Below are 14,571 nucleotides of genomic sequence, written 5' to 3'. Positions count from 1 at the left end.
ACTGGTGAAGGGCTCCGTCCGCGGATGGACTGGTGAAGGGCTCCGTCCGCGGATGGACTGGTGAAGGGCTCCGTCCGCGGATGGACTGGTGAAGGGCTCCGTCCGCGGATGGACTGGTGAAGGGCTCCGTCCGCGGATGGACTGGTGAAGGGCTCCGTCCGCGGATGGACTGGTGAAGGGCTCCGTCCGCGGATGGACTGGTGAAGGGCTCCGTCCGCGGATGGACTGGTGAAGGGCTCCGTCCGCGGATGGACTGGTGAAGGGCTCCGTCCGCGGATGGACTGGTGAAGGGCTCCGTCCGCGGATGGACTGGTGAAGGGCTCCGTCCGCGGATGGACTGGTGAAGGGCTCCGTCCGCGGATGGACTGGTGAAGGGCTCCGTCCGCGGATGGACTGGTGAAGGGCTCCGTCCGCGGATGGACTGGTGAAGGGCTCCGTCCGCGGATGGACTGGTGAAGGGCTCCGTCCGCGGATGGACTGGTGAAGGGCTCCGTCCGCGGATGGACTGGTGAAGGGCTCCGTCCGCGGATGGACTGGTGAAGGGCTCCGTCCGCGGATGGACTGGTGAAGGGCTCCGTCCGCGGATGGACTGGTGAAGGGCTCCGTCCGCGGATGGACTGGTGAAGGGCTCCGTCCGCGGATGGACTGGTGAAGGGCTCCGTCCGCGGATGGACTGGTGAAGGGCTCCGTCCGCGGATGGACTGGTGAAGGGCTCCGTCCGCGGATGGACTGGTGAAGGGCTCCGTCCGCGGATGGACTGGTGAAGGGCTCCGTCCGCGGATGGACTGGTGAAGGGCTCCGTCCGCGGATGGACTGGTGAAGGGCTCCGTCCGCGGATGGACTGGTGAAGCGCCCGTCCTGCGTCTTTACTGCCTTTTCTCTCTTCGTTTGGATTTTGGTGTTCTTGAACTCGCCAAGGTCGTTCCTCCTAGGAATGGCATTAATGCAAACGAGAACTGCAATCCTGTCTTTATTGATTTCAGGCCTTTATTAATAATGAATGGACTTTGTGAGGAGCGTAAAGATATGTAAATATAGTATTATCTCCGTTTCTGTAGTCTTAAGACATAAAAAAATAAAATTAGAAATAACAAAAGTGAATATTCGAGGACACAGCAGCTTTTTAAAGGGGGGATTTTATAGCTTTTATACACAGAAGCCCCCTACCCCCAACGGTGAATAGAGTATACAAGTATACCCTCGCTAGTACGATGGCTCAGTGGTTAGCACTGTCTTGCAGCGCTGGGGTCCTGGGTTCATATCCCACCAAGTTCCACATCTACAAGGAGCTTGCATGTTCTCCCCGTGTTTGCGTGGGTTTCCTCCCTCACTCCAGACACATACTCATAGGGAATCTAGATTGTGAGCCCCAATGGGGACAATGATAAAGACTGTAAAGTGCTGTGGAATTAATGGTGCTATATAAGAAACGCATAATGATAATAGTCTTGTCTGGTACCTCAGCCCAATCCTATTCACTTGGATAAGGATCAGCTGCAATACCGGACACAATCCAGGGACAAGGGTGGTGCTGTTTAAAGAAAAAGTTTATTTTTGCATTCAACCCTTAGGAATCTGCATGTTGTTTTTTTTTTAAATTCAATATTGCATCCGCTGGACCAAAATACAGGAATCCTTGCACTCAATAAAAACAGAACATTTTCAACATTTATAATTTTGCAGTTAATTTTAAGCATTTTGGTGTGGACCTTTTTTGTCATTGGATTTGCAGGGGAGACAGACAGTCGCAGCGCGGCATCGCCACTCAAAAGATACTCCTTTCCATTCTGGGTGGTCGAATTAAATCCGATTTGGACCCAAACATTAATAACTATTCCAGTATAGAAGGAAGGGCTGGGTTTCCAGTTTACAAGCAGCCAATTATCCGTTACCACCTCCTATGGCAGAGTCTCTCGTAGTCTTACTGCTTTTACTGTAAAGAACCCTTCCATGCTGATTGAGAAACCCTCTCTTCTCTACATGTACAAGAGGTCACCGTGTAAGGATCTGTTCACACAAGCAGCATTGGTTATGAATTCAATACAAGGTCAAGTTGGACAGAAAAAAAAATAAAAATCCCAAACAAAAACTCCATCTGCAGATATCTGCCCTGTGTGAACTCAGCCTTCTGGTTACAATCCGGGGCTTGGCTGCAAATCTGCAGCGCAGGAGAATCAGCAGATTCAGGGAGAATGGAATAAAGTGGGAAGTTCATAGCCAATAAGCTGCACAACATAAAAGTATAAAAATAATAAAATAATAAAAATAAAAAGGATAAAGGATGCAGTCGGTAGGAAATACCCGGAGAGGGGATCCATCTCACCTGCACAGGAGCGAGCTTTGGTTCTGGACGCTTTGGTGGCTTGGGACAATGGTCGAACTTTCACCAGTGGGTTCTTGCTGGACAATGCGTCACGAGCTGAAGAAAAAAAAACAAAAACATAAAAACAGGCACAAATTCAGCAAAAACCTCCATCAACCTTGCAATCGCAGCTGATTTTGCCGATATTCCTACATTCCATAGACGTTTTACAATTTTGGGGGTGGGGAAGTAGAACACTTTGTGCTTATTCACACGTAGTGTTTTTTTTACAGACTTTTTTTGTATGGGGAAAAACGATTTAAAGCAGAAGCATTTCAAAAACCTCGTTCACATGGTGCGTTTTTTTTCCCTTTAGTTTTTTGAGCTGCTCTTTGGTTTTGAAATCACAGCGTGCCAACTCTTTATGCATTTTTTTAGGCAGTTTTTTTACCTTTTCAAATTATTGCAAAAAAACAACAGAAAAAAGCATTAAAAAAAATGCATGAAACACGCATAATGTAGGCAGGAGGTCTTCCTGGCAATACGGTGTTTTCAGTGCAGGAAAAAAAAAAAAGCGCTGTGTGAACATACCCATGGGTAGTTTTTTTCTGCATTGGACTAACGTTACATACTTAGCGGTCTTCCACTGATTAGGCGGATTACTGTACCTGCGATAGGACTTGCAAACACTCCAAGGGCGTGAGTATCGTCCACCCACTTGATGTCGAAGCCTTTCTTCCTGCGGCAAAAGAATAAGGAACAGATGTTAAAAAGCACAAGTCACACACAAAGCTGCAGACGGGAAAGGAGAACCATAGGCTATTAAACCAGGCCGAACACCATGGACACATACAGTCTGTCCACTGCGTCCTGACACTGCGGGGGATCGGGTCACACGTGCCAAGAGGCGACTGGGGTGGTCACAGAGCAAATGCATCAGGAGCAGTGACAGAGACTCAGTGCTGGACCTGGGGAAGGTGAGAAAAGGACTTTTTTTTTAATGATAAAATTTGGATAAAAAAAAAAATGATTATCCATTATGGATTTTGGGCCATTTTTACATGAGCTTTTTTCAGTCCTTCTCATTTTAGTGGGATTTGCTTGACAAAGTGGTGGTGGATTTCATTTTCCACATGTTTTTAGCCAATTCATCATTTTCAATATGTTGCAAAATTTTTACTCCAGTATCCTAGTGCAATACAAAATCTGTTCAATTTTTTTTTTCCTCTTTTCTGCAGTTGTAGACTGACGTGGGATATTTTCCTAAAAAAGAAAAAAGCACAAAAAAAAAAAAAAAGCACTGAAAAAAGCAATGAAGAGATAGAAAAATTCTGCCAAATTCAAACATCTTGTGCCATTCCGATGAATTTGCAGCAAAGTCCACCAGCGAGAACAAAAAAAGAAAAATTATTTTTAAAAATTATTTTATTTTGTTATTTTGGTTCTTACCTTAAGTTTCCCAAAAACGGAGGTATTTCAGAAAAAATAAAAAATAAATAAAAATAAAAAAAAGTGTATGATCCATTGCATAAAGTAAAACATCAAATCTAGCGAGTAACACGAGCAGACAGGACTCACTGGTAAGTGGCAAAGGCGCGGAGTAAATCCTCGGTCTTAAATTCTGCAGGGAAGTCATAGATCTCGATCACATGTGACAGTTCTAGATCATCTATAGCCGACTCCTGGGGCTCATAGTCGTAATTAAATCTGGACTTCTTGGGGCTGTCCTGTCCCTCCTCACTCCTGGTCAGCTGGAAGAAAGGCGAGAGGCGCAGTCAGATCTTAATCGTATACCAGGAAACCGCTCTACATTACGCATTGTACATTTGAGCAGGTGACACGCTTCTGTGAACGGCGATTTATCAAAAAGCCAGACTCAACTTTTAGGATCCAATGCTACAAACCTTTCACTTCAAATAGCTAAAGAATAAAACTTTAAAATTCTCTCCGTAAGCAGCCACCACTAGAGGGAGCTCACTGCATACATATATCTACAGTCACCATTAGGGGGAGCTCACTGCATACATATTTCTACAGTCACCATTAGGGGGAGCTCACTGCATACATATTTCTACAGTCACCACTAGAGGGAGCTCACTGCATACATATTTCTACAGTCACCACTAGAGGGAGCTCACTGCATACATATTTCTAGTCACCACTAGAGGGAGCTCACTACATACAGATTTATACAGCCACCACTAGAGGGAGCTCACTACATACAGATGTATACAGCCACCACTAGAGGGAGCTCACTACATACAGATTATACAGCCACTACTAGGGGGAGCTCACTACATACAGATGTATACAGCCACTACTAGAGGGAGCTCACTGCATACAGTTATATACAGCCACCACTAGAGGGAGCTCACTACATACAGATTTATACAGCTCTCATACTAAATGTCTTCAATAATCTCCCTCTTGTGGCAGCTGCAGATATTTAGAATTTTATTTTTTTAGCTAAAAATGCAGTTAATTTTATTAACCATTGGCACTCAGAAAGAATGCGTCTATCTCCTGACAGTACATCTGCTAACAGGAGTCAATTGTCAATCAGAATTTTACCTCTTCCATATGGTGAGGATCGACACACTCGCCATCATCATTAAAGAGAGAATCCCAGCTCTCTTCCTCGGTAGCATTTGCTCCACATGGAGTCAGTTTGTCGGTGGTTTCCAAAGAGGCCACACAAGGGTCCGTCACAGAGTCTGGATGCCCTCCCAGGACAAAGTCAGCGCCAGTCAATGAATTAGGTTGCTTTAGGTCATCTGTGCCTTTATTAGGGGACAAAATCGACTCATCATGATCCACCTTCGAACAAGGGTCTGTTTGCTCTGAAGGGGACTCAGGAGGCTCTGCATTCGTTTCTGCTGAAACAGAGTCCACACCATCCACAGTGGGCAACTTCTCCACAACCTCTGGGCTCGTAAATGCACGATCAATGACCTCCATGCCCTCTGCCTCTGGGCCGGTGGCATCACAATCTGCATTTACCAGTGCAGATCCATGCTCTGCCATCACCATTACCTCTACAGTCACAAGTCCGTGCAGCAGCTCTGCCTCTGCACCCTCCATCGTCTGCACCTTTGCAGTGCTATGATCTAGATCACTTTCCAAACCTGCGGAGATACACCTCCTCTCCGGTTCTGCAGGACCTGAACGCTGGCTCACGCCAATGGTCTCACCCTCATGTTCCCCATCAGCCTCGCTGACACCTTGAGGTCTAATCTGGGCTGTACTGCCATTCGCTAGCGATACAGGAGTGTGCATGCTATCTAATCCAGCGCTGGCGCTCTTAGACGGGCATGCTTTACAATCAGCTGCGCTGCAGGGCTCAGCAGCAAGGACAATGGCTCTGTTCTCCTCCTGTAAGACATGTTCTGCTATAAGAGGAGCGGGATCTAATTCACTTTCCGTAATATTTTCTTGCCTTTCATACACGGGTGCATTACCCGTAACATCGGCGCTGCTTTCTAAGACTGTAAGCGATCCAGATGGGTCTTTAATACTGTCGCTTACAGAGATTAGTGCAGCACTATCTGCGGTGGACAACAACACGCCACTTTGGTGTACAGTCGTGCTGTCTACATTCTCTACTTTGCATTCCCAGCTGTTATCTACAGTTTTAGACGGTAAACCTAAATTGGACTGATTACATACAAACGTTGTTAAGGCCTCTTTAAACTGCTCTGCGCTGCTGCATAACCACGCTAAGCCTGGAGGGAACATGCCCTTGTCGTTTCTTCTTAGGGTGTCTACATAGCTTAATGACTTTGAAAATTGACGCTTTCCCTCGGCTTGTGATTTCCTTCTGGCCCTATCCTGTTCATCCCAGCTGTCACATGACTTTCTTCTAAAGTCATACTGTCTTTCCTGACAATGATTGGGGGGAGCAGCCCAGGCTCGAAAGAGATCAGTCTTATCAGATGAGGAACGAGAGCGCTCAGCCTTATCAGATGAGGAACGAGAGCGCTCAGCCTTATCAGATGAGGAACGAGAGAGCTCAGTCTTATCAGATGAGGAACGAGAGAGCTCAGTCTTATCAGATGAGGAACGAGAGAGCTCAGTCTTATCAGATGAGGAACGAGAGAGCTCAGTCTTATCAGATGAGGAACGAGAGAGCTCAGTCTTATCAGATGAGGAACGAGAGAGCTCAGTCTTATCAGATGAGGAACGAGAGAGCTCAGTCTTATCAGTTGAGGAACGAGAGAGCTCAGTCTTATCAGTTGAGGAACGAGAGAGCTCAGTCTTATCAGATGAAGAACGAGAGCGCTCAGTCTTCTCAGATGAGGAACGAGAGCGTTCAGTTTTATCAGATGAGGAATGAGAGAGCTCAGTCTTATCAGATAAGGAACGACGGCGCAGGGCAGATGAGGAACCACGGTGAACGGCAGATGAGGGACCACGGTGAATGGCGGCAGTAGAATCAATGCGTGACGTGGTCACGGGTTTTTCATCCAAGCCTGACGTCATCTGTGTCTCATTGAGGCTCAGATTATTAAAAGTTTCACATAAGGAATCATTTTCATCCTTTTTTGTCACAATACACTCCGTTCCTTGGTCTCTGTGCTCAGACTGCTTCTTTACCGGTGATCCAGAGGAGTTCCTATGCTGATGGTCTCTAGACTCTCGGCCAGAAGATCCCCAACTGCCCTTGTTGCTCCTGCGTCTGAACCAGTTTGGAGTCTTATTAGTGGAGAACTCTGTTTGTTTGGTGGAGTTTTCTCCGCTGACGTTTCCATCATCTGCTGGAGGTCGCCTAGCCTTTGGGACATACAAGGCTTTATCGGGTCTTCGATGTCGAGGTCGACATTGATCCGTTTTATCCACGGTGTCCTGATTTATCTGTTGAAGGGAAAAAAATATATATAACATACATTTCAAATATCTAATTTTATTTAATTTTTTGAATAATTTTACGTACTAAATTTTTGTAGTCTGTGAAGAAGGCTGAGGGCATTTTGAGCCTTTAGGATCATTGTTAGTTTTATGGATACTACTTCATTGTTATCATTTATTTTACTTTATTTTTAAGTTTACAGTTTAAAAAGACATTAATAGTCAAGTTAGCACGTTTCCTTTTTTCATTTTTGGGTGTTTCCAAATTGATAAATAAAAGAAAAAATATGTTCCCTGTCTTAATCTTCCTAAATGGCCTGCACTTTACATGCCTTCTAAGTGCCGCCCTACTCACCGTGAGTTTCGCTCTGCTGCACCCAGTACCTGACCATCGCCCTGAGTTGCCTTGTGCCGGTTGCGAGTCATAGGGGGGGCATGGCCAAATTCTGCAGGAAATTCCATCCACTCCCTCCTGCAGAGATTTGCTTTCCCAGCCCATCACCTGCTAGCTGTATGAGATATCAGGCGATTGCCCCTTCCATTCCTCGCCCAAACGTTGGTTCCTAGCCTGCTACCCTATCTCCGTAGTTTGTGTCTTGTTATTGACCCGGCCTGCTTGGACTTCTTCATCCCTGACTCCGACTTTGTTCTGTGAACCTGTGCTGCGAGGTCCTGACTTCGGACCGTTTGCTTTTATCTCGCTCTCCTGACCCACCGGTCAGCTGCTGCAGTCCCGGGGACTGGCCAGGGGTGGTACCTGGTGTCTACCGGCAGCACAGCCTATCCTAATCATCAGAGGCCCTAGTCAAGACCGGGTAGATACTTAGTCACACCTGGAGCTGCTGAGAGTCAGTGACCACATGATCGTTGGTGAGCGAGCACGCTATGCGCGCCACTGTATTCCCGCTCACCACTCTGACTCTCAGCGGCTTGTTAGTGACGCAACAAGACATTTGGAGCAGTTTAATAGCAAAAAAAGGATGCAACAGGTTCCCTGAAAATGGATTTTAGGACATGTCCTGTATATGAGCCAGAACAGAAAACAGCTCTGCAAGCTTATGTGATGGTAACAGCGCAGTGAGGATTCTCCAGTGCTGACTGGCTCTTGACTACTAGTATGTGATTTGCATACACGTGGTCACAAGCTAACTAGACACGCGCGGCCTACTAGTGAATTGAGAGAGGCCATAAAAGTCTAGTTGGAATGTGGCTGGAAGTATGCAAATTGCATACTTGCGGTCACATGACCGTCCCTTCATGGCGCCGAAGAATCCTCACAGCGCACACTGGGCATATAGAGTGACTGCAGCCTTGAGACCCATGTCTGGGCAACCCCTTTAAGTTGCTCGGGCACCCAGAGAACTCTCCTTTCCCACTGTGCCATTGGGTTTCTCCCTGACGTTGCTACCTTGGTGCAGCTATGAAGTGCAGCCACAGGTTTGGCTTCATAGGAGAGTGTGATATTTACAACACACTGCAATACTGAAGTTATTGTACAACACGAGCGATCAAACAATAGCAAGTGCAAATCCCAAAGTGGTAAAAAAAGTTAAAATTATATATATATATATATATATATATATATATATATATATATATATATATATATATATATATATATATATATATATATATATATATATATATATATATATATACACACACACACACTCACTGGCCACTTTATTAGGTACACCTGTCCAACTTCTTGTTAACACTTAATTTCTAATCAGCCAATCACATGGCGGCAACTCAGTGCATTTAGGCATGTAGACATGGTCAAGACAATCTCCTGCAGTTCAAACCGAGCATCAGTATGGGGAAGAAAGGTGATTTGAGTGCCTTTGAACGTGGCATGGTTGTTGGTGCCAGAAGGGCTGGTCTGAGTATTTCAGAAACTGCTGATCTACTGGGATTTTCACGCACAACCATCTCTAGGGTTTACAGAGAATGGTCCGAAAAAGAAAAAAAATCCAGTGAGCGGCAGTTCTGTGGGCGGAAATGCCTTGTTGATGCCAGAGGTCAGAGGAGAATGGGCAGACTGGTTCGAGCTGATAGAAAGGCAACAGTGACTCAAATCGCCACCCGTTACAACCAAGGTAGGCCTAAGAGCATCTCTGAACGCACAGTGCGTCGAACTTTGAGGCAGATGGGCTACAGCAGCAGAAGACCACACCGGGTACCACTCCTTTCAGCTAAGAACAGGAAACTGAGGCTACAATTTGCACAAGCTCATCGAAATTGGACAGTAGAAGATTGGAAAAACGTTGCTTGGTCTGATGAGTCTCGATTTCTGCTGCGACATTCGGATGGTAGGGTCAGAATTTGGCGTAAACAACATGAAAGCATGGATCCATCCTGCCTTGTATGGAGCATCTTTGGGATGTGCAGCCGACAAATCTGCGGCAACTGTGTGATGCCATCATGTCAATATGGACCAAAATCTCTGAGGAATGCTTCCAGCACCTTGTTGAATCTATGCCACGAAGAATTGAGGCAGTTCTGAAGGCAAAAGGGGGTCCAACCCGTTACTAGCATGGTGTACCTAATAAAGTGGCCGGTGAGTGTATGTATGTATATATATATATATATATATATATATATATATATATATATATATATATATATATATATATATATATATTTTTTTTTTATTAATCAACCCATCTACTTTCTTAGAAAAATTAAATAAAAAACTATGCTCAGTATCACAGCGATGCACCAATGGAGTAAAGCTCAATTCTGGAAAATACAATAGATTACTTATATAATAATCTTTATTTTTATATAGCACTAATATTCCGCAGCGCTTTACAGTTTGCACACATTGTCATTGATGTTCCAATGGGGCTCACAATCTAAATTCCCTATCATTATGTCTTTGGAGTGTGGGAGGAAACCGGAGAACCTGGAGGAAACCCCCGGGGAGAACATACAAACTCCTTGCAGGTGCTGCCCATTCACTTTTGAATTATTCCCATTACATTGTGGATAATACAAGATATACAAGTGAAGAGAAAAAGTTGCCATAGGGATCATCTGCGGGAGTGTGGAAAAAAAGCGCGAGGCTTAAGGCAAAGGTTAAGTTAGATAAATGAGCAGTACGTTACTACAGAACACATCTCTGCAACCCGGTAATTAACTTCATTATACAGGAGGACAAATGTATATATGTGTCTCAGTGCAGGGTCAGGGGATCCTTTACAGGATCAACTGCAAAGTAGTCCAACTAAGTAAGAAAAATACAATTCTAACAATTACATTGTAATAAGGGATGAAGCTCTCCTGCCCTGGAAACCGCGAGGGTCTGCGCTCGGGTCGTTCTAAAAAGGGGCGCACAAAGCTACAACTCACTTCACTGGAAGCCACAAAAATGGCATCTAACAAATGCAGGGTCCCCAGGCCATCCATGGGGATTATGCAAAGCTTTAAAGGGTCATTCCCAACTATGAAAGTTGTCCAAGTAGTCAACCAAAATAAAGAGTAATAGAGTGGATCTATCAGTTAGTACTGTGCTCCAATTGTTCCAGTTGTCCTCTTAATCACTAGACTGGAGGCCGAGCATGTGTGCCTCCGCTCCATAAAAGACAGGGATTGACCCTGTTCCACAGCTGTGTTCTCAAGATACCACTGATCAGTAAAATTTGCCATATCATGAATATAAGGGAAAATAGTAGTTACTCACCGATAACGGTGTTTCTCTGAGCCCATGACGGCACCACGGAGAGAGGGGATCCGCCCACCAAGGACAGGAAACCTACAGATAAAAAGGCGGTACCTCTCTCCCGCATCAGTTGTTTACTAGAGAACGATGGGAGACTATGAACGGAGACTTTATTATTATTATTATTTTAACATTACTTAGTTGAGATACCGCGTGATTATTTACACTATTAACATAAGGCACTATATTTCTGTGCACACCCAAGAAGTGAAGGGGAGGGAATGTACGGGTGCCGTCATGGGCTCAGAGAAACACCGTTATCGGTGAGTAACTACTATTTTCTCTGACGCCCATGACGGCACCACGGAGAGAATTGCAGAGATTTGTACATTAGGGAGGGGCCACCGCTTCCAGAACCCTTTTACCAAAAGTAAGGTCCGAAGGAGAGGAAAGGTCCAATCTATAGTGCCTATAGAAAGTGGACGGTGAAGACCAGGTAGCAGCTTTACATATCTGCTCGATAGAAGCTCCGGCCTTCTCCGCCCAAGAGGTTGCCACTGCTCTTGTTGAGTGTGCCTTGATATTTCCCGGAACGGGTACGCCACTCGCTGAGTATGACAGGCTGATGGCTTCTGTAATCCATCTTGCCAGGGTGCCCTTAGATGCTTTCTTCCCCTTCCGGGGACCCTGGAAACACACAAAGAGAGAGGTATCCTCCCTACTCTCCCTAGTGGCTTCTATGTAATGCATCAGGCATCTCCTCACATCTAATGTATGTAATGCCTCTTCCTCTTTGGGATTAGGACAGAAGGAGGCCAGAGATATTTCTTGCGTCCTATGGAAACGGGATGCCACCTTTGGGAGATATGCTGGGTCAATTTTTAGGATGACGCTATCATCAAGGATTTGTGTGAAAGGGGGGTTAGCGGATAGGGCCTGGATATCACTGACTCTACGTGCGGAAGTGAGAGCAACGAGCAAGGAAGTTTTAAGGGATAAGATTTTTATTGGAGCTTCCGCTAAGGGTTCAAAGGGAGGTTTAGATAATGCTTTAAGCACTAAATTTAGATCCCACTTAGGGGTAACCTTCACAGGTAGAGGTCCTGATCTACCGGCTGCTCTGATGAATCTGGCAACCCACCGATTCCCTGCTAAATCATAGTTGAATAAGGCTCCTAGAGCCGCTACATGTACTTTTAGGGTATTTGTGGCCAGACCCAGTTCTAACCCTTTCTGCAGAAACTCAAGTATGGCTTTAAGGGGGACACCCTCCCCCATTTTGACACCTGAAGATGAAAGAAATTTTTTCCATACTTTCCCGTACTGCTTGGTTGTAACAGGCTTCCTACTTTTGAGCAGTGTAGATACCAGCCCCGGAGAAAACCCCCTGTTTTCTAGTAACTCCCTTTCAAATGCCAAGCTGTCAAGTGCAAATTTTCCACCCATGGATGATGAACTGGGCCTTGGGAGAGGAGGTTCGGGAGATCCGGCAGTACCCATGGATCGGAGATGGACATTCTCATCATCCAGGAAAACCAAGGCCTCTTCGGCCAGAACGGGGCTATTAAGATTATGTGGGCCCCGTCCTCCCGAATCTTCCTCAGCACTGCTGGAATCAGAGCAACAGGGGGAAAGGCATACGCTAGTGGCTGGTTCCAGGGGATCAGGAACGCATCTCGAGATACCGGGTTCCCCCAAGGTGTTATTGAGCAAAAGGAGTTCACTTTTTTGTTTAGATGGTTTGCGAAAAGGTCTATATTTGGTTTGCCCCATTTTCCTGAGATCTGAGAGAACACTGACTGATTCAGTTCCCATTCTCCCTGTTTCAAGCGAGAGCGACTTAGATAATCTGCCCTGTAGTTGTCCACCCCTTTTATATGAAGGCCTGATAGTGATTGGAGGTTGGTTTAGGCTATGTGGAAGATCGATTTGGTTATCTCCATCAGACTCTGAGAGTGGGTACCTCCCTGGTGATTTAGGTACGCTATCACCACCTTGTTGTCCGACATTACTCTGACATGGTGAGACCGAAGGGGACCCAGGAACTCTAATAGTGCATACTTGACCGCCATCAGTTCCTTCATATTGGAGGACACCGTCATCAGATGAGGTGGCCAGGCTCCCTGGGCTAACAGGTCGTTCAGGTGTGCACCCCACCCCCTGGGACTCGCATCCGTTGTCACTATCTGTGAGACTGGGGTTACCCATGGGATTCCTTGAGAAAGATTGTCTAGCGATGTCCACCAATTCAAAGACTGAATTGTGCTTGGAGACAAGTTGAGCCGACCTTCTAAATTTCCTTTTAGAGAGACTTCTTCTGACAAGATTTGCCATTGAAGCTCCCTTGAGTGTAGCTGAGCCCATTGGACTGCCGGGATGCAGGCCGTCATGGACCCCAGGAGGGACATAGCTTGACGGAGAGTTATGTAGGGGGTGTCTCGCCTTTTGGATACTAGATTTATGATGTTCCGAATTTTCCCCTCTGGGAGACGGCATTCTTGTTTTAAAGAGTCCAGCGTAAGACCCAGGTACTCCTGGATTTGACATGGTGATAACCTGGATTTTTTTAAGTTCACTAACCAGCCCAGATTTTCTAGTGAATGTCTGATTGTCTTTAGCTGTTCCTCGCAATGTTGCGGAGAGGAACCGATTATCAAAAAATCGTCGAGGTATGGCACTATCAGGGTATCTTGCTCCCTCAGGTGAGCCATTACCTCCGCCACTAATTTTGTGAAGATTCGTGGCGCTATAGCCAGCCCGAAGGGAAGGGCTAGAAACTGAAAGTGGCATAACACCCCCCCAATGTAGATACCTATCCTGAGGTATTTTTGGTGATCTTTGTGGATGGGGACGTGATAATAGGCGTCCTTTAGATCCAGGACTACCATGAAACACGATGGGAACAACATTTTTATTGAGGTTTTTATTGTTTCCATTTTGAAGGACTGAATCTCCAGAAATTTGTTCAGATTTCTCAGATTTATAATTGTCCTGAAAGAACCGTCCGGTTTCTTTCTCAAGAACAGAGGAGAGTAATATCCTTGTCCTCTTTCTTGAAGGGAAACTTCCGTAAGAACCCCTTTGTTTACTAGTCCCATGACTTCTCTTTCCAACGCTAGCTGTTCTTCCTCCGAAGACCTTAGCGATGTTGTCATAAAGAAAGGGCGAGGGGTTTTTTGGAACCTCAGCTTCAGTCCTGACTTTATTATACTCAACACCCAAGGACTGCTGGTAATTTTCTCCCAGGCCGAGAGGAAGAGGGACAACCGTCCCCCCACCTGGGGCAAGCCTTCATTGGGCAGGCTTTTTGTTGTCGTTGGGGTTCCTATTGAATATGAACCCCTTGGTCTTGTTTCGCTTATCTTCCCATTTATCTTGATTTTTCCCCGGTTTCCTTCGGAAGAACCTCTTGCTCCGAAAGGGCCTGCTGTATGAAGGGAAACTCAGGGCGGGAAAGGATTTCTTTTTATCCCCAGCTTTCTCCAAGATATCATCTAGAGTGGGCCCGAATAGGAATTCCCCTTCACAGGGGATGGTGCATAATCTAGACTTTGTTTGGAGATCTCCCGGCCAACATTTAAGCCAAAGGGCTCGTCTAGCGGCATTAGAAAAAAACGCTGCTCTTGCTGACAATTTGATTGTGTCGGCTGAAGCATCCGCTAAGAAGGCAGCCGCTCCACGCATAACTGGTAAGGTATTTAGAATAGAGTCACGAGATGACTTGTTTTTGAGTTGGCTTTCTAACTGGTCTAACCATATC

At 45.8% G+C, this 14,571-nt stretch overlaps 1 protein-coding gene across 5 annotated transcripts in view; it reads right to left on the bottom strand.

Annotated features, from left to right (window-relative positions):
• The window catches only part of R3HCC1L (R3H domain and coiled-coil containing 1 like), a 39,887-nt gene that overhangs the window by 12,054 nt on the left and 13,262 nt on the right, over window positions 1-14,571 (bottom strand). For 2 of the 5 annotated variants that reach the window (XM_077258326.1, XM_077258327.1), the window contains exons 3-6: window positions 4,874-7,153; window positions 3,881-4,053; window positions 2,971-3,041; window positions 2,324-2,419 (exon numbers count right to left, since the gene is read on the bottom strand). In XM_077258326.1, the coding sequence (XP_077114441.1) occupies window positions 2,324-2,419; window positions 2,971-3,041; window positions 3,881-4,053; window positions 4,874-7,153 (2,620 nt within the window). The remainder of the gene's footprint in view (window positions 1-2,323; window positions 2,420-2,970; window positions 3,042-3,880; window positions 4,054-4,873; window positions 7,154-14,571) is intronic. The other 3 variants (XM_077258328.1, XM_077258329.1, XM_077258330.1) reach the window with 3 other exon arrangements.

Source organism: Ranitomeya variabilis, chromosome 4 (genome assembly GCF_051348905.1).
Source record: "Ranitomeya variabilis isolate aRanVar5 chromosome 4, aRanVar5.hap1, whole genome shotgun sequence".
Lineage (NCBI taxonomy): Eukaryota > Metazoa > Chordata > Amphibia > Anura > Dendrobatidae > Ranitomeya > Ranitomeya variabilis.
Note: the sequence above shows the minus strand (reverse complement) of the source record. Positions and strands in the feature narration are given on the sequence as shown.